The sequence below is a fragment of the Alternaria conjuncta genome (assembly GCF_024043145.1).
Source record: "Alternaria conjuncta strain BMP 0040 chromosome Unknown scaffold_1, whole genome shotgun sequence".
NCBI lineage: Eukaryota > Fungi > Ascomycota > Dothideomycetes > Pleosporales > Pleosporaceae > Alternaria > Alternaria conjuncta.
Genome location: NW_026250090.1, coordinates 2,228,654 through 2,253,986, shown reverse-complemented (window position 1 = coordinate 2,253,986; position 25,333 = coordinate 2,228,654). Strand labels below are relative to the sequence as shown.

General features: G+C 54.0%; 7 protein-coding genes across 7 annotated transcripts; 5 read left to right on the top strand and 2 right to left on the bottom strand.

Moving 5' to 3' along the window:
- Positions 1-506: 506 nt before the first annotated feature.
- On the bottom strand, positions 507-2,366 carry J4E85_000794 (uncharacterized protein; the record flags this gene model as incomplete). The annotated part of the gene is made up of 3 exons (XM_051465083.1): positions 507-1,837; positions 1,889-2,251; positions 2,312-2,366. The coding sequence occupies 3 exons, from the start codon at positions 2,364-2,366 to the stop codon at positions 507-509; spliced, it is 1,749 nt and encodes a 582-aa protein (XP_051331604.1).
- Positions 2,367-5,082: 2,716 nt separating this feature from the next.
- J4E85_000793 (uncharacterized protein) lies at positions 5,083-5,800 on the top strand (the record flags this gene model as incomplete). Its single annotated transcript, XM_051465082.1, has 2 exons — positions 5,083-5,650; positions 5,733-5,800. The coding sequence occupies 2 exons, from the start codon at positions 5,083-5,085 to the stop codon at positions 5,798-5,800; spliced, it is 636 nt and encodes a 211-aa protein (XP_051331603.1).
- A 4,655-nt stretch (positions 5,801-10,455) lies between these two features.
- On the bottom strand, positions 10,456-15,079 carry J4E85_000792 (uncharacterized protein; the record flags this gene model as incomplete). Its single annotated transcript, XM_051465081.1, has 9 exons — positions 10,456-11,628; positions 11,676-11,765; positions 11,815-11,937; positions 12,042-12,185; positions 12,230-13,888; positions 13,947-14,001; positions 14,594-14,751; positions 14,806-14,864; positions 14,914-15,079. The coding sequence occupies 9 exons, from the start codon at positions 15,077-15,079 to the stop codon at positions 10,456-10,458; spliced, it is 3,627 nt and encodes a 1,208-aa protein (XP_051331602.1).
- Positions 15,080-15,870: 791 nt separating this feature from the next.
- On the top strand, positions 15,871-16,650 carry J4E85_000791 (uncharacterized protein; the record flags this gene model as incomplete). Its single annotated transcript, XM_051465080.1, has 2 exons — positions 15,871-15,934; positions 15,983-16,650. 2 exons carry the CDS (start codon positions 15,871-15,873, stop codon positions 16,648-16,650), a joined length of 732 nt encoding a protein of 243 aa, XP_051331601.1.
- A 349-nt stretch (positions 16,651-16,999) lies between these two features.
- On the top strand, positions 17,000-18,336 carry J4E85_000790 (uncharacterized protein; the record flags this gene model as incomplete). Its single annotated transcript, XM_051465079.1, has 2 exons — positions 17,000-17,114; positions 17,165-18,336. The coding sequence occupies 2 exons, from the start codon at positions 17,000-17,002 to the stop codon at positions 18,334-18,336; spliced, it is 1,287 nt and encodes a 428-aa protein (XP_051331600.1).
- A 1,920-nt stretch (positions 18,337-20,256) lies between these two features.
- J4E85_000789 (uncharacterized protein) lies at positions 20,257-21,591 on the top strand (the record flags this gene model as incomplete). The annotated part of the gene is made up of 1 exon (XM_051465078.1): positions 20,257-21,591. One exon carries the CDS (start codon positions 20,257-20,259, stop codon positions 21,589-21,591), a length of 1,335 nt encoding a protein of 444 aa, XP_051331599.1.
- Positions 21,592-21,613: 22 nt separating this feature from the next.
- Positions 21,614-25,312, top strand: J4E85_000788 (uncharacterized protein; the record flags this gene model as incomplete). The annotated part of the gene is made up of 2 exons (XM_051465077.1): positions 21,614-21,711; positions 21,763-25,312. The coding sequence occupies 2 exons, from the start codon at positions 21,614-21,616 to the stop codon at positions 25,310-25,312; spliced, it is 3,648 nt and encodes a 1,215-aa protein (XP_051331598.1).
- Positions 25,313-25,333: the final 21 nt, after the last annotated feature.

Below are 25,333 nucleotides of genomic sequence, written 5' to 3'. Positions count from 1 at the left end.
TATTGAGGGTCGTATGGCATGCACGCTTCCCATCGTACTCCGGCTGGCCAGCGAATAGACCACGATCACCACACCGGATGCCCGCCATTCCGTGTGCTACACCAACCGAGTGGTAAGACCCACAGCGGGCCTAGATCGACGTGCAGTAGGCAGCTGTCTGTGCGTACTCAAGGTAAGTTGCACGGACTACCCAAGCGGGCCGATACCCAAGTATACATCGACTGTCAAGCATCACATACAAGGATTCCAGAAGTTGAGATCCGTCCAAGACGCAACCTGAGTGGCATTGAGCTCTATCAACGCGCTATGCAAGAAAGAAAAAAATGCTGTGATGCTAGCATCAATGAAGAACATAGAAGACCAGGCACTCAAGACATGAACATGTCGAGGTAAAAACCAATAAGACGCCGAAAGACATGCAGCGTCGGAAATCAAGACGCTCTAGATATTACTCCAAGATCCACCGCTTTTCAAACTTGTTGCTGTCGTAATCGTTTTGAACTCTGTTATCGTACAGACTCAATGATGGAAATGTCGTCTACCGCATCCTCGTCCATGTCGTGATGTATAACCTTCTTGAGGGCGTTGTCGATTTGCACAGCGCCGACGTCTTCCTTGGGGACCCAGAAAAGCTGGATCATGCCGAAGATGGCTGCAGCGGCGAGAGCGAACCAGGCTGCTGCAGATCCACCGAGCGAGTAAATCAATCCGATCAGAGGAGAAGAGATGGTTCTCGCTAAGCAGCACGCTGACATGGCGATACCGTTGACGCGACCGAGTACCAGTGGTGAAGGAACGGCGTTCTTCATCAGGATCAGGGCGCATGGGAAGACAATAATACCGAAGAACGCCTGCAGGAAAAGCGAAACGTAGATGCCAGGGGTAATGAGTCCGTGAGGAAGAGCGCTGATGAAAGGTACGATGAGATATGTAATCGGGTAAAGGATGATCATCCAGATGAAGGAGTTCCAGACACCGACCCACTCAACAAATGGAGGGAAAATGAAACCCTGGACGAAGAGCGTGATGAAGCCGTTGACGGTGAGGAACTTTCCAACATCGGGCAAGTCCAACCCTAATCCACCCTGGAAATCCAGGCCCTTGTTCGCAGGCGTGTCCAGGATGTAGACTGGGAGAATCGAGATGAAGGCCATCTGATGGAAAGCGAAAATGGCCATGGCGAGAACGATCATGACTACAGTGCGATTGAACGTCTTCCGGGGCTTCGGGGTTGGTCCACCCCGGATCGGGAGCACATCCTGCTGGACCTTGATTGAATGCATGGTTCCGAAAGACGAGCGGCGGATATCGAAGTTTTGAGCAAAAGGCATGGGCATACCCTCTTCCAGGAAAGAAGCTCGTTTGCGGATCTGTCGAATGCTGCCAGAAACAGACATGGAGGCCAATCGGTCGCGCGTAACGCTCAACATGGAGCCACGATGCCTCATCGAGCCAGCGGTTGAGCCTCGGGCGTCGCGGTTCACATGCTGATGGTTTGAGGGCGGGGGAAGGAGACGGCTGCGCTCGTTTGCGGGGGTCTCGTTGATGGTGTCCAGATGATCGTGGTAATCGTGGTGGTCCTCGATGCCGTTCTCTCCCTCTGGCTTCTCTTCCCGGACCAGGGTCTCCTCCAAGAAGATCATACCCTGGAGAATGGCCAGCAGGATTCCAATAGCGGCGATCAGGTTAGGCAGAAGATACGGGTAGCGTCCAAAAATGCCATCCTGGTCGAAAACGTTGGGGTAAAGTCGTGCGGGTTGAGCGAGGAAACCACCCATGGCCGAGCCGATGATACCGCCCACCGTCCAGACGAAGGGTTGTGTGGCATATGCGCGCGCTATCTCGTGTTAGCTTGACCTGCCGGATGCGGACTGCGCGATTTACTTACGCTCGTGGGCTGGGTTCTTGACCGACTCAGCGACCATAGTTTGCATGATTGCGACATTTCCATTCAGTGCACCGCCGATGAAGCGCGCAAGCAGGGCGACCCAGTACGTTTCCGCAACACCGAACATGAGACTCGATGCGGCGACACCGAGCAAGCCAATGAGCGCGACAGGTTTCCGGCCGTACACATCAGATACCATTCCCCATAATGGGGCTGTCATGGCCTCAGCGATGGCGTACGCTGACACCAAGAGTCCCGCGTAGAAGGAAGCATCGTGTTTGCTGATGCCCAGGTCCCGCACCATAAAAGGTGAGTAGGCGAGGATAGAGTTGAAGGCGAGAGGCTCGGAGAATCGGCATATCCCTAAGCGGTGGTCAGCGACGGTCCAATCAACATGACATCACCTGCAGCCGCCATACATACCGAGAATAAGAAGCTGCTTGGTGGGGAACGGCGCGTCCTTTGGATCAGGAGGCATGATGGCGGTATTACGATTAGTAGAGAATGGAGGAGGACGAGTTTCGCATAATAACAGAGGATGGGAATCAAGGTTTTACGGGCAACAGCTTATCATAGCGCCACTAGGTGAGAGCAAGCGCGGGCCGACAGATTCCCCTCAATACAGCACCCTGCACCGTGCCCCAACTAGTGTTTCCCGCATTCACGATAAACGTGCTGCAGCCTCGCCGTTCCCTGTTAGATGCACACACAGGCTCGCTTGTGCCGCCTCGATTCCGATTGCTCGAAAACCCCCGGCCGTTGCGCTCGCGGTTGGGCAACACCCCTTCGAGAAGCGCACGCTGCGGAACTTGGGACCGACTGCGCGCAGCTCGCCGACTCGAGCAAATTTAGGTGGCAGATTGGCTGTTTGCAGGTGTCAATCCGCCGATTGACTTTTACTAGGCTAGATCTCGGGCGCGCTGGGGGTGGGTTACCCTTGTCGTTCGATTCATACGTCATGGTGAGAGAGGCTGCCAAGGGGTGCTGCAGTTGAGGCAGGCAAAGCAACCCTGTCTCAACTATTGGCTTGCTCACCGTACTTTCCACCGTCGCAGCTTGCACGGCTGGCGCGGGCCATGGAATAACGCATTTGCTTCGTTCGACAAAGACAGACATCGACAACGGGAGCACCGATCACTCTGCTAGCAATGCCTCTGCTCCGCGGTGCGAGCATCTGACGGGCTGCGGGCATTTCCCACACAAGGTCGTGGTTCGTTTTAGATTTGTTGAGTAACATGTCAAGTCAAGCCCACGCGTTGCTGGGTGGCGCTACAAGCGTCACGAGGCGTCTTTGCTTCGACACACCTTCCTGTGTGCCATCAACAATTTCACTCTACTCTGCAGCCGATGCGAACACTCACATCTCTGCGTAACCTTGCGCGCCAATGGCAGCCCCAGGAGATGACATGCATCCTCTTGCGTTATCTGCTGAGGCTCACGAGACCCAATCGCGACCAGCGCCTTTGTCTACCCCGCGAGCGCTGTCGCACCTCTCTCTGTGAGCGGTGTGACGGAGCGCTACTCGTACCCGGATCCGATGATCGCTGGGCCGCATAGTCGTGATGATGGTTTGGTCATGTGATATCGCGTCAAGTCCATGCTTAGCGCCCGCATCTACGTCAACGATCTTTACTTTTCTCAAACACGATCGTATGCCGCGGACCACGACCTGTACCTGGCCACCTCACCACAACTACCGAGATGACACCAAGCTGCGCTGCCGCGGCTTCGCCAATCGATCCGATCATCTGTGTGTGCGGGTCGCTTCCGTGCGCGAAATGAGCAGCGATCCGTCTCATCTCCCAGTCCGGTGCCTGACGCTAGCAGTCATGTCAATAGAAGTAGGGGCTCTTCCGTTGTTCTAGATGTCTTTGTGAGTTTCGGACATGAATTATCGCGGTTTCATCTCACAATTCTTCCATTATACTCCCAGTTGGTTGCGGATCCCAATTGGAGCTCGGCATGTTTCGACAACTCATTGACTTCATCGACATTACCTCGATGATGATGACAGTGTTGCCCAGCCTTAAGCCACCCCCACCTCTTTCGTCGACGCGCTTGGACTTGGACCCAAAGTCGTGACGAAGATGACTGCCAGGTCCATGCATGTATCCCGAGGTCCCATCTAAAGCGGCCTAGTCGGCTCGCTTCGTCCCGACGCGGCTTCCCAGCCCCCAGGGCATACCTTGGGAGAGCGTCTCGTTGTTACCTCCTAAATGACAGCGTTATGCGACGCCACCATGGGGCGGTGTTGTGCCATTTGACAAGTACAGGCGCTCACCCCCACACTATGTGCTGTCAACGAGTGCACTATTTACGCTCTGGACCTCCGCACTTGCCTAGATTGTTCGTCGCCTTTGTTCTCTTCATCAGCTTCCCTTAATCCTGTTTGTTGTGTTAGACTTCCTGGCCTTGATCTCGTATTTCGAACAATGAGTAGCGCATACGTGGCATAAAGACCTGTGATGAAGCCGATCTTATTACGCCGTCAATGCGACAATCACGAGCTTGGGGAAAGCCAGCTCTAGACAGCCACTTGGTAGATATGGCATGCGCACAGGTTGCAAGGTTTCCCGGTCAGCATTTGGGCACCAGATGGTTCATAAGAGATAGGAAATTGAGCAAGCTGGCGCTTAGTTAGAGGCCAGGAGAGCTATCTTCCAAGTACACATGTAACAGCATCGCAGACGATATATGAGCATAGTGGCTATGAAAATGCTAATCTTGATGACTAAGTCTGCTGATTGCACGAGACGCGGCAACTGCAGACATACCCTGTGTACGCATGTTGAGTGAACTACTCTCGCAGATCCACCCACTCTTGTATCTTCAACCACGGCGTCCTTTAGCAGCTCATCAACCATGACGTCTCAATACGCGTATTCTCTTCTGTGGGTAGCTGCCACCTCAAATCAAAGTCATAAAACAGTCCATCCAACAGCATTCTTTTCTATTGTCTGCGATTGACCGTTATGCTCCTTCACTTCCAACTTACGTTTGCTCCTCGCTCCTATTCTTCTCCCTCACCGAAAACACAGTCACCACGTTTTGAACACAGCTTGGCGGCATGATAACCCAACTCTAGATCTCATGATATCTCAAAAGTTTGCTCCACAAACTCATCCACCTAATTTGAAAAGAAGCCGCATCACCAAATCCTCTCTCCTCTTCATATCCCCATCAAACACCCTACAATGTCGACCGCAACTCCCCACCCCTATGCCCAAATCGCCTCCCTCAACAACCGTCTCACCGCGCTAAAAACCCTCATTCTAGACTACCGCAAGCTAATCGAGCGAACCCTCCTCCCCATCGCCCACGACACCATCTCCGGCGCCAACAAAGCCCAAGCCGACACCGAAGCCCATCTCGACGAAGCCCCCAACCGCAAAGAAATGCTCGAAGAAACCGCTGTGTTCATGGACGGCCGCACCCACGCCAAAGCCCTCCTCACCCGCTTCGAAGAGCAGATGCAGGCGTTGGAGGCATATCAGAAAGTGCAGCTAGATGACTTTTACGCTACTGATATGGGGTTTGACATGCTGAAAGCTGATATTGCGCCGCAGATGATTACTAAGGAGGAGACGGCGGTTGTGTTGAAGGTGCGTCAGGCTGGGAGGCAGTTGTTTGAGCTGGCGAAGAAGGCGGATGAGGTGTTGGTGAAGGAGATGGCGGAGGAGAATGAGGTTTGGAAGGAGATCTTTAGTAAAGAGGAGAAGGAGGGGTTTGCGAGGGAGTTTATTGAGGTGGTGGCGAGGTGGAGTGGGGTGAACCCTTGCGGGGTTTTGAGAAAGGGCGGTTGTGGCATGCTTCCATTAGACTTCCAAAGACTGACGGTTTACAGGGCATGCTTTTCGCTTCACTTTTGTCGTTTCGATGCAACTTTTTGCCATCAATCTTGCTGCGAAATAGGTCAGAAATTGAACATCCATGCGAGTTGACATGCCTAGGCAACCTTAGAGGTGAGTAACGGGAACAAAGTCACTAAACCTTACCATTTCAACTAGCGTTGGAGGAGTCAGAGGAGTCAAAAGAAATCCTATCTTGTATTGAACATACTAGTTTACTCAACCAACACTCACAGTCTACCCACAGTTCCATCTAACCCACTAAACAAGTGCCCTATGTAATGCATCTCTCCGACTGAATCTCTCTAAAAGAGTCCCTCTAAACGAATGCCTCTAGATGAATTTCTCAATGCCGCTATCCCCCAACCTATCTAACCCTGCAGACTTGAGCGCGAGTCTTGTTGGTTTTCACCAGCTTCCATCAAGTCTCATACTCTGTACCACGTCTTCTCTCCTGGGAACTCCAACTCCTAACCGGCGGTTTATACGGCGGGTTCGCGTCTCGGGGGACTTTGCAAACAGGGCAAACATACACATAATTGACAGGCCCACATGAATTGATTGCGCGACAGTCTGGGTTAGGGCAGATCCAGTCTCCCTTCATCTTCGGACAAACGAAGTAAGCGTTCTGGCATTTTTTGGTGTTGCTCTCGTCGTTGAGGTAGTCGCACAGGCCGCATCGGTAGTGTTCGCTGTGAGGCATGGTGTATGTTGGCTGTGCGTGCGGTTGAGATGGGGTTTGATGGTTGAGATTGGATGTTGGTAGATTTGGGTGCGAATCTACTGTCCTGTGAATCCATGGCTCAGTTGGCAGAACGCTCTATTGTTACTGGGGAATCACTTACGAGATCCAAGTAGACTATTAATAGGGGTTGTTGTTGTTGTAGACCTGCTGACAACCGAGGAAGATAGGTGATAGATGTTCGTTGTTGATAATAGACTCTAAGTGTTGTATTCTATGTGTTGTATTGTACATTAATAGACGGCGTCAGCGAGGCGCCTTTAATACTATCATGCATTCACATGTCGTACTCAGATGTGATTGCCACAGAACAAACGACTCAAACGATACCTGAAGCCCCCTCATCAATTAATGGCGAAGGGAAGCACAACTCGATGTCACATGTGATTGCACCTGGCTCTTCACATCGTTCAGCGCAGTCAAACATCGACTAAATATGGTATGTTAGCGGAGCCTAGGGGTGTGCGGACTCGAAGTATACAGGAAATATTTTTGGCTTTACTTCAAATCGTGCTGTGCAATCACTGATTATGAAGAGAACTGGGTTTCTTCACGCTTCACTTCGTTCCAAATACATTTCAACATCGATAAACTCCATAGTATTGAAAGTCCCGACCAGAAAAAAGACTGACATCAACCATACATATTATATCCTCCATTAAACAAGGTGTGCAAATCTCTGTAGTCCGTCTGGCCCAACCCTGAGATACCCAACCGAAATGAATGACCTTAGCCGATATCTCCAACCCCTCTGCACCACAATCTTTCCACCTCCGCCCACTCTGTTATTGTATTCAGATATTTGGCGGTCCTGATTGACCAGGAGGGTGCGAGGTGAAGGTGGACTTCCCGTGCCTGTCTATAGCACCAAAATGTCCAGGCGGCCAGTCCGGTTTGTGCGGGTTCTTCTTGTCTTCAGGGGTACCACATTTATTACAAACACTTTCCTCGTCGTCTGCACGTGGGTGGTCGGACCATACGATGTTCTTGCAAGACTTGCAAACCCAGTCATGCTTCGTTACGGAACAGCTTTTCATGATGGGGTTCATGCATTTTCCCTCGTGAGTTTCCGGATTGGAGTAATTGCACCAAGTGCAAGCCCATGTCAATTCCCCGGGCATATTTGGATTTCCTTGCTAGGGTGTTTGAGGGGACTTGTAGGACGAGGTAGGGTAATGGTCGTTTTAGGTGCGGATGCGATGGCGTTTTCAAGGTTTACTTGGTGAAGTGATGGGTCGCCTTCTGTTCTCGATCGAGGGCTGCTCAACCAGTAGGAGTAGTTCCGGTAGAACGAATCAATATCGCTACCTTGCTTGATACAAATGATAAGAGTAGATAGATGTTCGTGGTTGTTAAGTAACTTTTGCTGTTGCGATGCACCTAGACAGAAGGCGCGCAAGAATCGCAATTTATACTGGTGAAGACTCACATATCTTACTTACTCACATTCATACTCACATCTGGCTCACTGCATTGCTCAGTGTAGTCAAAGATTTGACTGTATCAAGTACTTCGATGGAGTCGTTGCATTGAAGTCACCGACTGATGATAACGTCTGACTGAACATGGCGGGGCTGTACTACCTACAACACAACCTTAGTAACGAGCTGAGAACACTTATAGAAATAACACGTGTTGTATATAGATAACGCCTCGTTTCTATCCCGCTAGTTGGCCCGTGATGCCGCACTGACCTAAAAGTCATTTTGTCGCTGTCGATGCGATCTATCCTGCCTTTCTAATTGCCGCTCTATGAACTCCGTAAAATAGAATCTAAACGTGTACTCCGCAGCTTTGTCGTGTACGTGTTCGGTATTCGCATCTTGGGGGCTGGACAGTCTTTCCCAGCGCACTTAAGCGAGCTGTCTTCTGGACCCTGACTTCGTCATATTACGAAATGTTCCTTTCCATCCTTCGAATCCTTCGCATCCTTCGCACGGTTACACCATCAACAGTCATATCTCTCGTCATATACCTCACCACCTACCCTCTACCCTCTCTCCTAGAATTGATCTCCAGCCCATGACCCTCGGCTCTTCATCTCCCCTCATACTCCGTCCCCTTCTTCCTCTCCGCCGAGCTCCAGCTCCTCACTGGCGGCGTATACTTGTACTTCGCATCAAACGCCGCGCCACACTGATCACACCTATACACGCCGTCCTTATCGCAGCCCAGCGTGATGCGCACAATGTTTGGGCACTTGGCGCAGAACCAGTCGCCTTTTGATTTGGGGCAGTAGGCGATGTTGTTCAGGCAGGCGCCGCTGTGAGAGGCCGGGTTGGGGAAGTCGCAGCCGGAGCAGCGGTAGGGTGTTGCTGATGGCATAGTTGAGTTGGCGATTAAGACTTGGAGGAGTAAAGTATGTAGGTAAAGGGACGCTGTTAGGTCGAAGTTGCGGGTCGGAGTTTAGCGGTGGTTTGATCTCTCGAGGTTAATTGTTGTGTACGTGATGAATGTAATCGGTGTGTAGACTTGAAAGTGTGGACTGAGTGAGTGAGTGTGGATGTGCTCGAAAGTATCTCCTCTAACACCCGCGTCGGAAGATCCAGTATTTACACTCTCAGATCTTCGAAATTCAGGTTCGTTTAACCCAATGGTTCTTTTGACCAAACGTTCTTTCTTTCGGGCTGTGTTCCGTCGTATTTCCATACGTATACCGAGCGAGAAGAAGGTTTGTGCGCCGTGGGGTGTTCGGCGAGGACGACCTCACTACCTAATTACTAACCTACCTAACCAAGACGCCGTCTCATCATGAACTACCCATCTAGCCAGCCATCCGATCCCACATTCCCTACCTCACTCATTTCCTTTAGTGCCCTGTTGCTTCTCATACAGTACTCATTCTTCCATCTCATAACCCATCTCTTCGTACTTGTCATCCATGGATGACTCGCGAGATTACATCGCCAGCCAGACTCACGAATCACTCCCTACTACCCCATTCGCCACTTTTTTTCCTCTTCAACCGCACCCAGCCTCAGCCTCACGCAGAGCCCGAAGACTCGGTCGCTGAAACACCTTTTTCTACCGCACCGTTCCTTGATGTTCCTTGATATCCACCTAGCGCCCCCTACCCGGACAACCATTGGTTCTTGGCGTAGAAAAAGCATCCTCAGCGCTGACGTGCACGCCGCTAGTACACGTGTACTAACCATAACAAAGCCTACAAGAGGACTATCATTACATCTTGGCTTGTTTCCGCGCATCTGGTTTTGTTCCCGGCCACGTTGTTTATGTTCCGTTCCACGTGGAATCTTCCATGTGGCAACCATGGCGCATGCAGATCGCAACGTAGAATGACAAATAGAATAGGTGTGGAAGGGGAGGAAGGTTCGAGAAATGAGGCGGTGGAGGTGTTGTTTTTGTGTCAGGTTGATGGGTGAGGATGGGGGTTGAGTAATCTTAATAGTGCGGCACAAGGTATTATGGAGGCTGCTATGGTGCGGTGTTTGGAATTTGGAGGACAGTTGTTGTAATTGTATCCATGAAACGCTCATGGGTACTCACGACTGTGATCTCATCAGACCCTTGTAGGTTCTCCTACGTGAACCACTCTACCAACGACGAGAACTGCACCCTCAAATAGTGAACCAAAACGCTGGAAGACGCTTGGTACAATGCCAAACAATTATTCTCGGTACCAACAGAGCCGATGCGGACGGGAAGCTCCGATGTGAATCTGGTCTAGGATGTAACCCAAGCTATAGACGGGCGTATCCTTCTCCTTCACGGTGATGGGCAGGGGCGCCAGAAGTCTAAGCTCGAGAGGTACCATTGCGGCGGTCTGGAGAGCGAGACGGGCGTGCCGAGGTTGGTTGGCAAAAGAGTGAGAACACTTTGAGTCGCAAAGTGATCTGGGGTAGAAGCTTGAAAAGAATACTTATAAACTAGGACGAAGGAAACGAAACCATTGCGAAGACCATCATCTCCAGCCTCATCAACCAAGCACCAAGCCACCTACACGTTGTTATCGCAGACTACTTCTGATGCGTATGATCACTGCGCGCCCCAGTAACTCCAATATTGAAGTCCTCGCGTATCCTCGACAGCGCACTCTGTTCCTCTTCATCCGCGACTTCATCATCGACTTCAACTTCAGCAATGCTATGTCTACTATCCGAGCCATCACTACCATCAGCGTTAACCAACGCCTCCTGCTCCTGCTCCTCCTCATTATCCGAATCATCATCCGTGTCGTCGTCATCGGCTTTATTCGATTCGCGAGGATCGCGGCCAAGCTCCGGTTTCGTCTTGCGCTCAAAGTCCTCAGCGTGGGCGTCGCGGAAGATTTCGCCGACATGAGTGAACGCGCGCTGGAGAGGAGAGGGACGGAAGTCGTCTTGAGGGCCGCGGCGCTTGCGCGTATTTGATTGGGAGTGTTCGAGGTCTGCTCCTGAAGCTGTAGCTGGGCGGCGGACTTGGTTGTTGTTCTCGGTTGGAGTGTAGGGACGAGCCTCGTCGGGCTGTTCTTCGTCGATGAGGGTGGGTGCTCGAGGGATACCGGAGGTGTGGTCTTCTTCCTCTTCTGCGTCCAAGGGGAGGTAGTAGGGTAGTGGTACATCTCTGCTTGCGCGGAATCGACCGACGTTCGTGCAGTGCTCGTTCTCGACACGGAATACGGACCACATGCCCCTTCTGAAGATCTCACTGAGGGAGACACAGAAAGAAGTAGTCGCTGAGTGCTGAAGCTGCAGGGGTGTGACGAGGTACATAACCCAATTGTTCCGTAAGATTGGATCAATGCACATAGCAGTGTAGTACCACCACACTTTCTTGTATCCCAGCTCCTTGCGCAGGAAGGGATGCTTGGCATGTGGGTCACCGAGACTCCAGTCGTAGTAGATGTCCCAGAAGCTCGTGTAGATGCCGTTGATGGTTGCGAACAGTATGAAAACTGCCTTGGTAGATGGTTTCTGGTCCATGCGGTAGATGCTGGTGGAAACATAGAACAGGATGGTTGCGATGTACTTTCCGCCGTTCAGCAGATGAGGGAACTTGTTTCCGGTGTCTTTGTAACGTCGCAGACACTGCATCAATCGCCATATACCCGGCAACGTCGTCATGACGCCGGTAACGCGTAGGTGAGACGAGTTGCATTGGTTGGGATTGTCCCAGCCGTGCGCGTAGAGACAGAAAAACAGTGCGATGCCCTAGACGGGTCAGTGATTTGTAGCAGAGATGGGTTCGGCGGACTTACACTCATGCTGTAGGTCAGAGAACAGAACATATCGCCCAAGTAGAAGTCTCGCCATTCGACAGGGTATATACCGGCGAGCAACAGGCGCCACTGGCGAGCCATTAGCAGTGGTTTCGCATGAGTTGATCAACAAACTTACCAGGGAATACAGCAGCCACATGCGAGTACGGAAGTACATTATCCTCAGAGGATTGAACAAAAGCGCGACCGATATACCAATAAGAATGACGGGGTAGTAGAGATAGAGTCGATCTCCCCCAACCTGATGAAAGTTGATTTGCATAAACAGACCAAGCATAAACAAAGTCCAACAAGGAAGCTATGATACGTCAGTGTCGGTGTGCCAGATACGGAATGAGTACTAACCTCCGCAAGTTGCCTCCAGTCCAAGTGGTGGCGGGTATCATATTCGAAGATGAAGACGTAGTTGATCTTGTGCTCGTGCCAGGTCCGACACGCCAGAGTGAATAGGAGAAGAAGGAAGTTGATGAGGAAGTAGCCGGCATATATCTGAAAACATTAGCTTTGCCCTATCCATGGTTTGGATGACTCACCTGCAACAGATAGCTCGTGTTCACTGCGAACTCGTTCCCGTCAGTATTGTGCAGATCTGCAATAGTGTTTGCTTTGATGAGACCCTGGATGCCAAGTATGACGCCCGCCGACAATAGCAGACCGTTACGGAATGTATTGTCTGTGTAATCGCCTGCTCGTGCGATCTTGATGCGTAGCTTCCCGATGGCGACTTTGTGGTTGCCCTTCTCGAAGTATCTCGCGTATAGGTCCTCCGTTGCTCGAATGTGCCCTTCGATTACGTCGCTGTTCACGAACCAGGCTTGGTTGACCTTCTCATTCATGTACCGCGACGACGGTCGCGCGTTGACGGTCTTGTCATACTTCTTGTTGATTTTCCGGAAGGCAGTCCGGTTCAACAACGCGTAGGACTTGAGAAGCTCAAGCCCTCTGTAGTACTCCTGCAGTGCCACCTTGAGCTTGCGCTTCGCTGTCTGGTATGGCACGTCGGGCAGATCTGGCCGTCTAGCAAAGTCGCGACGGCTATCGGGATGGTCCTTGGGCTGAAGAGCCGCTGGGGTCGCAAGCTGTGTTATATTCTTGGTGCTCTTCCCGTACTTGCCCGCGTTAATGGCGTCCAACGCGGCGTCTATGGGGTTTAGGAAAGTGTCCTTGAGAGTGTTTCCAATATTCCCATTCCCGTTGGCCTGCTGATTTTCGTCGCCCGAGCTGCTGTTCTGACCGTTGCTCAGCACATGGTGCCCGTCGTGTTTCTTGTGGGCCTTCGCATTGATCTTGTCCGTTTGACGCTTGATGACCTCGTCGATACGTCGGTCTCGCATGATGTGGAGTTGGTCGCGTAGCACGTTCAGGCGCTTGGTAGCCTCGTCTTCCTTGTGCTTGTAGAACGACTCGATCTTATCCAGCTCGCCATCGAGGAAGTTGAAGAACTCGGCTTGTCGGAAGTCAAGGTCGCGGTAGGCTTCGAGGGGGACGTCGCCTGGGCTGTCCGGGGGAGTCTTGCTGCTCAGTGAGAATAGACGGCGTACCGATGGGCGCGACTTGTGCTCGGTGATAGGGCCGGGCAGCGAGTTCATGCGCTTGGGGGTGAAGACGCTCTTGTATCGGTTGGGCAGCGAGCTGTGATGCTTGTGGGGCGACACCGTCTTCCCAACCTCGAAAGCATTGTCGTTGTCGTTCTCTGCTGGCGGAGGAAGCGTGACTGTCTTCTGCTTTCGCAGTGATGCGCCAGACGCCGCTCCTCCTTGAGGGGAAGGGTTCTCAGGGTCGAGCGCAGCCCCAGGCAGCTTCAAGGACGGCGGGGCCTTGGCCTTGTCTGCAGAGGTGCCGGTCTTGGTGGCGCCATCAGATGTGCTTCCCTCAAAGCTGCCGTAGTTGTGTGCCCAGTCGCGGCGGTTCGTCTCGCTCTGTGCCAATGGCTCTTCTTCGGGCGTGCGGCCACTCTGGTTGCTGTTCGCTCTCTGGCGCAGGCTGTGCTGGCTGCGGCTGTTGGTGATAGCAAGCGCCCTCAGGTCCTCGGGGTCTCTGGCGCTGCCCGTCTGGTCGCGGTTGAGGTACGTGTACTTGGGCGCGGCGTCGAAGGGCGAGGGCAGGATCTGGGTGCCGCGTCGGCGGAGGCGTGGGGTCGATTCGACATTGCGGAGGGCGCGACTGATGGCCTTGAGCTTCTTCTTGCCCACCTGAGGTATCGTCAGTCGTCTGTGGTATTAAGCGTCGGCTAGCGGAAGTCGGCATCACCTTGTAGTCTAAGTACTTGAGCCGCCACTCCGGTACCAGATCGCGCTCTAGCTCTCTACTGCAGGTCAGTCCCGTGGCTGGAGTTATTTAGGTGCGTCGTCTCACTTTGCGAACTTCATGACCGTCTCGTTGGCGCGTCAATACCCAAACACGATCAATGGGGGGCACAAAAGCGCGTTCGCGTTTCTCGTCGATGCATGAGGTTCCGCGCAGACACAGTGTAAAATGTTTCACGGGCGCGATAAGGGTTAGTAAATGCGAAGATGGTCGCGTGCTACCTTCAGCAGTTAAACCGTGGTTGCGAGGGCTGTCACGATGAGATTGAGTATACCGCGGAGGAGATTTGCACGAATCATGTTCCCCTTGGCAGCTATTGGCGCATTGGCGACAACGTCATAGCTAGGGATCCTGTATTTCGCAGGTGTGGAAGCCCCTCAGAAGCATCCAGCACAAGACCGGATAAACACACACGTCGATAGAGGCATACAGCTGCCACTGTTCACGAAACACGTTGACGATACCGAGGGGCTGGCCAGAGCACTGGTCTCAAAAGGATTGAGCTAGTCCTTCATTGGATTCTTGGTTGCTTCTATGGGTGTGACCAATCATAGCCGTCTCTCCTCCGCTACCACCCGCGCCTCTCAAACTTCTCTGGGCGACCATACTGCTGAGGGTCGTACTGGTCCGCGCCATGGTTGTCGATGTAGTGCTCGTCGTACATGCGCTCTGCATGATGCTCTGCGTCGCGCTTGGCCTTCTCGCGGTCGAACCAGTCCTCGCCCTTGGTCTCGGCGAGCTTGTCAACCTACCGACGTCCAATTAGCCGCCATCCCATACACCGTCACACGGTGATGCTTACCTCAGCGCCTGCGAAGCCGGCAAGAAGCTCTTTGGCGAACTGATGGGATACCGGCTTGCCTAAGACGACGTCAGTGTGCGATAAGATCAAGTATGTGAAGATACATACCTTCTTTGCGCTGGTGGTCTTCAAATGCCTTGAAGCCTGCGAAAGCAGCTCCTCCAGCGATCATCTCGTGTCCCAGACTTGACTTGTTCTCTTCGAAGTTGTCATTCTCGTATACCTGCTGGTAGTTGTCTTCGTTCCTGTCTGTAATGGAGTCAGTGGGAGACATCTTCGATAAATGAGACAGACGAACCCCAGAAACCCATTTTGATAGTTGATGATGTGAAGACGAAAAGATGAGGGGTGATATTGGACTTGTTTGTAGTTCAGCAATGGTAGTTGAGTGTAGTGTCCATTTTAGAGGCGTACTTTGTCAGCCTTTAAGTATCTCTCCTCGGACAACCGCTGCCACGCGGCGTCATAATCGGCCAGCATTCATGCATCTGTTGGCAGTAACAAATCACTCATCGAGGCCGATCGTACCCCTCTCTTCTCACGCTCAGCCATCCAGGGACCACTTGTGGCTCAGCTGTGAAGCACATGCAGGGTCCTTGAGCTCATTCTTGCGCCACGTTACGCACCAGACCGCTGACATCTTAATCTGAGTGGCTCACTCTTCGTGTCGGCACGTTTGAAAGTATATTGACGAACCTGTTGCGGTATAGACGCGTGCGTAATGGGCCAGGATGTGGACGTCAGATCAACGGGACGCTCGGCACAGTCAAACAAGCTTCCTTGGTAAAGCTTAGCCTCGCATGACGGAGCGTCTAGGCTCGCGAGCTGAGGGGCTGCGCCTGCAAGAGGTTCCAAATACTCATTGGACAGTACCACAGGATGCGAAACGAAAGTTGAGTTCTCTTGCCAATACTGTAGCCTGGCCTCAGGTAGGATACCTAGGTAGTTGGGGTTGTTGCTTGTTCCGTGGTAGAAAGCTTGGCTAGTTAGCGCGCGATCATCTCCCGAGTCTCAGGTGCTCCAACTCCACCATGTACTCAGCCACAACCCCATCTTCGCGACAACATGCCGGGCCGACTCCCCACGAAAGCTGACTTTCCATCGTCGGTGACCTTGAGCATCACGCCACGTATGTCGCAATCTCCAGAGTCGCTCTTACGCTCGCTAACTCGTCCAGCGCCGGCTTCGCAACCACCCACGAACATCTTGATCCTCCTACACGGCCTCGGCGACACGAATGCGTCCTTCACGAAACTCGGGGAGCAACTGAACCTCCCAGAAACAGCATGCATCGCGATACAAGCGCCGAACCCACTGCCGTTCGATCTCGGTGGAACGCACTGGGGTGAAGACATGATCTTTGACTCCACTACAGGCGAGATGGACATGGACACCGGCGTCCAGAAGTCCACACTTCTGGTCCTAGATCAAATCATTCGCGAAGGTCTCATCGGCAAATGCGGCTACAAAGCGCGCGAGATCATGATCTTTGGGTTCGCGCAAGGCGGCATGGTCGCACTGCAGGCTGCTGCCCAGCTTGAGGAAGAATTAGGCGGGGTGATCAGCATCGGAGGGCCTCTATCCCAATCAGTGCCGCTGAAGGCTTTAGAGAAGAAGAGCAAAACTCCGGTGCTAATCTGCAAAGCAGACAAGAAGTCTGCAGTCACCGACAGTGCGACTACGAAGCTGAAGGATGCTTTCCAATATATCGAGTTCAAAGAGTGGAAGAAGAACGGCGATGGCATGCCGAGCAGCCGCGACGAGATGCTGCCCATCATGCAGTTCTTTGCTCGTCGGCTACGGAGTACTAGAGGAGTCCCAGCAGGTAGCGTCGAGATCGGATAGGCACGTCAGGGAAGATATCGCGAAATGTATTGTCGAGGTCAGTCAAAGCCTCCGTATGCCACTACGCGCATGCGGCGCCTTTCCAAGTGCTGGGTAGGTAGCAAAGTAAGGACACCAAAGAATATAATCGGCTCCCCAAGCATCAAGCGATCTGAACATGAAAAACTTTACACCCACACACATTCCACGTCGCTTCGCCCACCACATTCCTGGAATCGCGCCTTCCTGCCCTCGTGATGCACGTGGCATGGTCCGAGCGCCTTCTACGTCACTTTCATCCTTCAACACCATTCGCTCATCGTCTTCCACCCTCCCAAAACCTACACACGCTTCACCGCTAAACACAGCCATGGCGGTGCCGAGGAATTCTTTGCGAGCCTTTCTCACACACGCGAGAGGCGCTCTCCGGAGCGCCATTGAAACTAGTCAGAAGATTACATTCGTCATTGGCAATGAGTCTGCGGGTGAGCATGACTCCTGCTCCACAATGGCGCTGCATACTCATGAAATGCAGACCTTGATTCGATGTCATGTTCCATTTTGTACGCATACCTCCGGTCCATGTCGCCGCCCAAGAATGCCTTTAGCCCACTTTACGTACCAATCACAAATATTCCAGCGTCCGATATTCAGCTACGACCGGAATACTTGGCCGTATTCAAGCACGCCAATATTGAGTCAAAGCACTTGATCACGTTGGATGACCTTCCTGCTTTGTCAGACATACAGTCGAAGCTCACGCCTGAGAATACCAAATGGATCTTGGTAGACCATAATGCGCTGCAGGGCCAATTGGGCAAAATCTACGCAGAGCGTGTCGCTGGTGTCATTGATCATCATGACGACGAGAAAAAAGTACCCCAAGACACAGGCGACGAGCCGAGGATAATCGAGAAGTGTGGCAGCTGCACTAGCTTGATTGCAAACTACTGCCAGCCATCATGGGACATGGCTTCCGCGTCTGCCTTGTCTTCGGGGGCAGCCCATGCGCAGGGTGACAGCATGTCCAACGACGCTGCCTTTGTCAAGCGCTGGGATGCAGACGTCGCCCAGTTGGGACTGGCCAGCATTCTCATCGATACGGCCGATCTCCACGACGAGAACAAAACGACCGAGCATGACCGTAAGGCTGTCGAGTACCTGGAAGCTAAGATCATGCTCTGTCCCCCGCTGGCTGCAAGCTTCGACCGCGCCAGCTTCTACAAGGAGATCAACGCAGCAAAGAAGGACATTGGAAGTCTAAAGCTGCACGACATACTTCGGAAGGATTATAAGCAATGGGACCAGGGTGGCCGCAAGCTCGGTGTCAGTTCTGTTGTCAAGCCTATAGAGTTCCTCCAGAAGAAAGCCGGCGACGAAGCAGGTGCTCAGGCATCCGACGCGTTCCTCAAAGCGTTGGAGGACTTTGCAAGGGAGCGTGAATTGGACATGTATTCCCTGATGACCACGTCGTCGGGTGCAGATGGGCAATTCCAGAGAGAACTGTTACTATGGGCCTTCAACGATGGCGCCGTATCGGCTGCCAAAACATTTGCCACGAATTCAAAAGATGAGTTGGGATTGGAGGACTGGCAGGGCTCCGACGATATTGACAGCAAGAGCGAGTGGAGAAAGACTTGGTGGCAGCGACAAGTGCAGCACAGTCGGAAACGTGTCGCTCCTCTACTCAGGGAAGCCATGCCTTGACTATGGGTTCTGGGCAAGCTGTGATGGAGTCGCGGAGGCAGCGATCGGGTACAATGGTGCCGGTAGAGCGCTACGCTGGCGCGTTGGTGTCGGATTAGCGGGGATCGCCACGATTTCGCATGTCTTGCATTGTAGATAGGCGCTTAGCAGCGATTGGGCAGGGCAGCCGTCAGCCCAAAATGCCGTTGGGTAGAGTACGTGGAATGGCCATGGGTACCTGAAGAAGGAGCGGTCTGTATGCGGCAATCGTGTGGCGGGGTATTACACGCGACCGGCAGATGGTCGACGATCTCCGATAGCCAGCTGGAAACGAAACATGTTCAATGTAACATTTCAACGCCCACGCAGGATATTCTTATCTCGTAATATTACGATCGCGATTGAGTTGCCATGCACCAGGATATAGCGGCAGACGCACTGCGACTGCAAACATGCAAAAGGAACGAAGCTCCGCAGCGACTGCAGCGATAGCCCCAAGCAGGAGATGCTGCAGAGAGTTTAGTATGTGGTGTGACGGTGCGGCTCATTGGATGGCGACTGGATATGCACGGCGGAGTGATGAATGATGTCGAGGATTGCGAGGCACTAGGCATGCACTGGGAGATGAATGGGAAAACATGGGTTCACAGCGGTGCAGCGCGATGCTTTGGCGTGCAGCATGTTGCATGGCTTGGTCCTTTTTGACAGCCATGCGCTGGCAGCGCAGGGGAAGAGGGCGACTCCACTCGCCGGCCGTCACGTCAGGAGGGCGAGCAGAGCTGCGCGCAGGCGATTAGCTGAGGGGCGTCGTCTGTATTGGCGCTGCAGCTGCAGCGGAGAAGCGTGTTTGAGAGTTTACGAGTTGCTCTGCTCGTGAGGGCAGTGTGCCGTGGTGAAGGGAGGAGGGGTAGCGTTGAGGGGCGGTCGCAGAGGCGGCCAGCGATACCGCCTAGTCTCTCTATGGCGACATCAACACGGCCAGCACCAGCGGCGGGAGAGCGTCGCCGAAGCTTCCATCAGAGCGACGACGGCGCCGATCCAAAGCGTGCGTTGTCGACGAGTCTCTGTGCGAGGCGGGGATGGCTGGTGTGGGAAGGCGAGGGTCTGAGCTGAGGCATTCGGCGGGCTGGTCCTCATTCGTCCCACTGCGATGTGCTGTTCCTGCAAGTCATCGCCTGGACGGCTCCATGGCGACATGGAGGTCGTGGGCAGGTCTGGCGGTCTGGCACGGCCACCAATCTGAAGCAGCTCCCCCGCTGTATTTCGCACACGGTATGCTTTCTAGGCGGCTGGCGGCTTAGCAGTAGTATGGGATTAGTCGGGGCCGTTGAGCTGCAGTCGTGACTTGTTACAGGGACTCGAGGACGAGGCCCAATCACGCTTCTTTTGCCTCGCTTCTGTATCATTACCACCTAAAGAGTCAAGACGCGCCAGCGCATACGTCGAGCGCGGTGGAGAGGGCGCGCCCAAAGCAGTTCTTCTTCTCCCAAGACTACCGCCCCATCTGGCAATGCCGTAGGGGATCTCTGCCACCTTCTTGAGGTCCGCACCTTCCGTAGGGCTTCCATGGGGCTCTCTCATGGCGACATGATGCGACGAACCCAACTCACAGCCTCGCCGGCGCAGGCTGGCAACACTCCGCGTAGGTGCCCATCTCCCTCCCCGTGCTCTGCCATCCCCCCCGTGCGCGAGCGCGTCTCCGGCCAATAGCTGGCGCGGGCATCAATGCGCTGCTCTGTGCATGTACGATGAGCTGGCAGGCGAGCCGACGCTGACTTTCTCGTAGCCGTGTCGCCCACCGTCACCCATGTGTCGTCCAGATGCCACACGCCCTCGCACACTACTTCTCAAGTCGACGACCCGCCCGCTGAGGCTCCGCCTAGGTCTCACAGCCCGCCCAGGTCGCCCTCACCTCGCGCTCCCAAACCACCACCGGCCACCATGGGCAGCCGACCTGGCGGAACTCCAGACGTCCACGCCGACCGCCATGGCCACCAGCAACTCCAGCGCCCCCAGATACCCGCCTCCATGTCTGCCCCCGCCGGCCGCCTGCCGCGCCTGCTGCCCGCGGACCTCTCCTCCTACACCGACTCGTACCTGCCGACTGCAGCCATCCCACCGTCCGCGACTTCCCTCGCCGAGCTCGCTCACCTGATCCGCCTCCAGGGCTACCAGGAGCAGCGCAAGACGCATGCCCGCGTGCGCCTGCACCGCTGGCTGGTCTCGAGCGCCCTCTCCGCACGTCTGGTACACTGCGGCGAGCTGGCCTACCGCACGCTGGTCGACAACTTCCGCTCCGACGACAAGAAGTCGTTCGCCTCCCTCTACAACGCCCTCAACGATGTCCGCAACTCGTGCGACGCCACACGGCAGTATGCCCTCTTGGAGCCGGATCTGGAGTTTGGCAAGTCCAAGAACTTCCGGAGCGAGAAGCCCCTCTCTGCCTCCACTTTCCTCAATGAAGTCCCGTCCAAGATTCTGGACAACCTTCTCGATTTCATTTCTGAAATCCGTACGAACCCAGAATTTCTTGCTGCTCGTATTTCCAGTCTTTCGCAGCAAGAGCTCACTTCTCTTACGTCTTTCCGTCAGACCATGGACCCGATTGACTCGGTCATGTTTGCAAACGCCCGTAGCCGCAACGCTCCCTCGCAGAAGGCCCAACAGCAAGGAACAAGCCCGGTTGAACGTCTTCTATCTTTCCAGCGCCACGATCCGCTGTCTGCCCTCGTCTACACCATCTTCGCTAATTCATCCGGACCCGACTCGGCAGAGGACCTTCGCCGCACAGATGTATGGGCCACTGTTTGTGCTAAGCTGATTAAGAACAACAACCCCAACTTCATCCGCACTGTGCTCGATGTTTGGGCCGGCATGCGAGAATGGCCCGGAAAGACCAACTTGGAGCTCTATCTTATGCAGACCCTCCAGGATGGCCAGTTCCTGCTCGAGAAGCCCGAGGAGCAGGCCGCACGACCCGGAATGCAAGCGACCCCGCGCTCCAGCAAGGACACCATCGCAGCAGACGAGTTCTTTGACAAGGCTGTCAAGCGTCTGTTCGAGGTCGTTGACGATGAGCCCAGTGCCGGCGGCATTCCAGAAGGAGTCTTGGAGATTGGAAATGCCATCCTCCGCAAGCTGGAGGACGAGAAGAGCTTGCGCAGGGCTTCGCAAAATTTCTTTGTCTCGCGTTGGCTCTTCTCTACCTTCCTCATGAACGCCATCATCCATCCCGAGGCATGTCTACCCTTTCTGACGCAAGAACTGCGAAACTAATACCAAACAGACCCATGGCATCATGATTGGCCACCACATCAGTGAGCATGCTCGCATCAAGATCCTGAAAGAGGTCGCCATCCGAGCGCAGAAATATGTCGTGAACATGACCTACAACTGGTATGACGCTATGCTGCAGTACCCTTGGGCCATCAGCTAACAAAATTGTAGGAAGCAGAAAAACGAAATCCTCCCAGAGATCCGCACACACATCGAGAACATCCTCGCTCGGTTCAAGCACACCAAGACACCCTCGAAGCCAATTTTGCTTCCTGCAAAGGCTATAACATCACCCAGAGAAACTGTGGAAGTTCAGCCATTCATTGTCTTGTCACCAGCCGACATAGTCACCCTGGTCAACGCCCTGTTCCCGGAGCGACGTCCGTCATCCAGCCACATGGACAATGACAGCCAGCGCCGTACTGGTCTGGCTTCCTCTGCTTCTTCCATGTCCGGAATGTCGGTTCCATTCCGCAATGCCGCCGCTTCCGTGACTGACGCAAGCTCTATCCTGAGTGCCAGTGCTTCTTCAATGACCAGTGACCAGACCTCGCGTGAGCCACTCCTGGACAGCAACCCGGTATCCGGCGAATCACCGACAGAGATGAAGCCTGCACCAACAGAGCAATACGGAAGACAGCTGCGAATGGCATGTTCTGAGATGACCCGCCTCCTAGGTTTCGAAGCTACATCAGGCTCTTGCCATCCGTGCGCAGAGCGATGGGCTGTCCTTTACATCTCCGCCGATGGAAAGCAGCTGAAACCACGTATGCGCAAAGACTTTGATGATGAAGATGAGCACGACGAGGACTCACCAGACAGCGACAGCAGCGACGACGAAGAGGGCGGGAACAGGTTCGATCTTGGCAACGACTACCACCAGCTGAAAGAGGCAATCGCCAAGCTGGTGGAGGAGTACGAGATTCCCAAGGATCTTGCGCCCGACAGCGAATCGAAGAACTTCAGCAACAGAATGACGACCCGCAAAAGCACTCGTGGACGTGGTCCAGTACGCAACGTCAGCGAAAACCTCGGATCGCGCAACCCATACAATTCGACTCAGAGCCAAAGCCAGCTTACCAACATGATTGCCAGCCAAAGAAACGTCTCATCACGGCGCTCACCACAATTTCCGAGAAGTCACAGCAACCCTCAAGTCGGCGAGAAGCAAGAGAACAACTCAGTTCTGGTCACTATGCTTGAGACCGCCATGTACCAGTGTCAAGCACGATCCGATTTCGTCAATGCGCATATGTACTACAAGACATTGCAGAGTCTGAAAAGACTCAGCTCTCCGACACTGGTCAAGAACGGCTACGCAGCCCTTCTCAACTACTTCTCTCGCAGCCCGCGCGACCTCCTCAGCAAGGCAGCCAATGCCATTGAAGAGTTCGAGGCCTGGTTCGTGTGGCTCAAGCAGTCCCAGGAACGGTCAGATGGTATGGTCGAAGAGATGATGCTCACGTTCAAGAATCTTCGAGACAAGATGTGGTACATCACAGATGTCCGCACTTCCAAGCCATACGAGGACGCCAGGAACGTTGCGCTTGCTCTTAAGATCATGGACCAACAGTCCAAGATGCTTAATGTCAGAGGCCCGTCCGGTTCTCAACCGCGAAACAGCAACAGCTTCTTACGCCAGAACGAAGCTCAGCTGGTTGACCTCATGTCAGCTTCTCAGGATTTCGGTGGCCCGAATAAGCTGTCAGACGAGCAGTCGCAAATCACGCTGAAGTGGCTTATGCAATACAGCGTGGAGAACTTCTGCAAGGGCGAGGAGCGGATACACCGTTTCTGTCTCGAAGTCGACAAGTGCGTCACCAAGGTCATTGGTGAGGGCGTCCTCGATGGGCCCGTGCTCTGGGCCAGCGACCTCTACAAGCGCGACCAACAAATTCTGGAGAGCGGACGGCAGAAGGGCGACCTGTTTCTGACTGGCGTTGGCACTCTTTCCATCGCCGGTGATGAGGAGTACGAGACCCACGGCCGACCTGGTTCTCGTAGCCATGACTTCTCGCAACGACCAAGCCAAGGTAGTCTGCGTGCCGCAGCTAACCGCAATGGATCTTCCAGTTTCGACCAGAGCCCCTGGGGAAGAAACCCCATGGATGCCCCCGACTACTTCGGCGGGTCTTCACCCGTGCATGCAATCGACTCTATGGCTACTTTCTGGTCACCGTTCCAGACCCAAGCGCAGTCTCCTACCAACGCCACAAGCATCCGACCACGTACCGCATCATCATCGAAGGGTACGGTGATGCTGAAGCAATCTGCAATGGTTAATGAAGACAAGCGCCGCTTCATGCTCGATCTGAAGCAAACACTCACAGGCCTGCTTCTGAGTGACCTCGGAACAATGGTCTTCGCCAACGGCAGCGAGACCGACTCATGGTTCGGTGGTGATCTGCTAGACGACTGCTTCGAGCGTAGAGATGAAGAAGAACGGAAACGCAAGAAGCAGCTCGCCAAGAAGAGCATGAAGAACATCCGGAAGCAGACCCTGCCCGATTCACGCAACTTGCCGCTGGAGACGCTCGGTCGCAACGAGCGTGGAACAGCGGCCCCGCCTGTTGCAACTTTCCAACACGCCAGTGCATCCGACGCTCACCAATCTGCCGGCGAGCAATCTTCGACTTCCAGCGACGCGACTTCGCGTTCGGTTGGCAATGCCACAGCGAAGAAGGCTGGGCTACTCGAGTTCCCGTACAACGTTGCTTTCCGACGGCTGTTGGGCAGGTTCCAGACACATCCCAACCCATACTCTAAATTGCATGCATTGTATGAGCTAGAGCTGCTCATCATAGCATCACTCTCTTCTCGAACGGGCCGCTCGTACAACAACCGTCGGGAGACTCTTCCCCCAGTTCCTCAATCACCCACCCTTGGCACCATGCCAGAGCTCAGTTCTCGTGAGCCAGCTACTCAAACTTCGCGTGCACAAAACCTCGAGGAAGCCATCGCCAACTGCGAGGAGCGCCGCTCTCACAGCATGAGCGTGGAACGCGTGAGCAACGCTTCCCCTCTGCCTCGCAACGGTGCACGCTCCCCGGTTGGACCACCAAGCACAGACATGATCGTCGAAGTCATCCAAGGCCTCTTCCGCGACGCTAACATCCGCCCAAAGACCCTGTTCCGAGACCTGCAGTACATTGCATCCTTTGTGCCTGCGCAGATGCTGGACAAGACTGCACGAGGCAAGGCATTCTGGGATGTCGGTCTCGCTGCTCTTGGCCTCAAGCAAGACGTGTGCCGAATCATGGTAGAGCTCGTCGATGAGGTCATCACCCAGAACTCGAAGCGCGATGCAGGCAAAGTCAGCAGTGGAGCTGCTGTCGAGAAGGCTGGTGCATCGTCCACTACACCAGCTCCGGTTGATGAGCCGCTATCCAAGTACACCATGGAGGATGCCGGACGCATGCTTCTCATCACTGCCAAAGAGGGCGACGCAGTGGCCGAGCGTGAGCTTGCCATCTTTTACCTCACATCCCCCGAGCTCGTTCATCGCACAGTCCTGCCACTCACCAGGCCCAGCGAGGTCTTCAAGACTGAGCTTCTCAACCGTGAGAGGAAGGCGTCGCAAGACCCCGCCCGCAGCGACCCAATGACCATGTGTGTCGCGCAACACTGGATGGAGCAGTCCATGAAGGGCGGCGACCAGCTTGCCGCCAAGTACTTGCGCCAGCGCAGCGAGCTGGAGAACATCAACCCGAGCAGGGCATAGTATGTCTTTTTCTGCATTTGG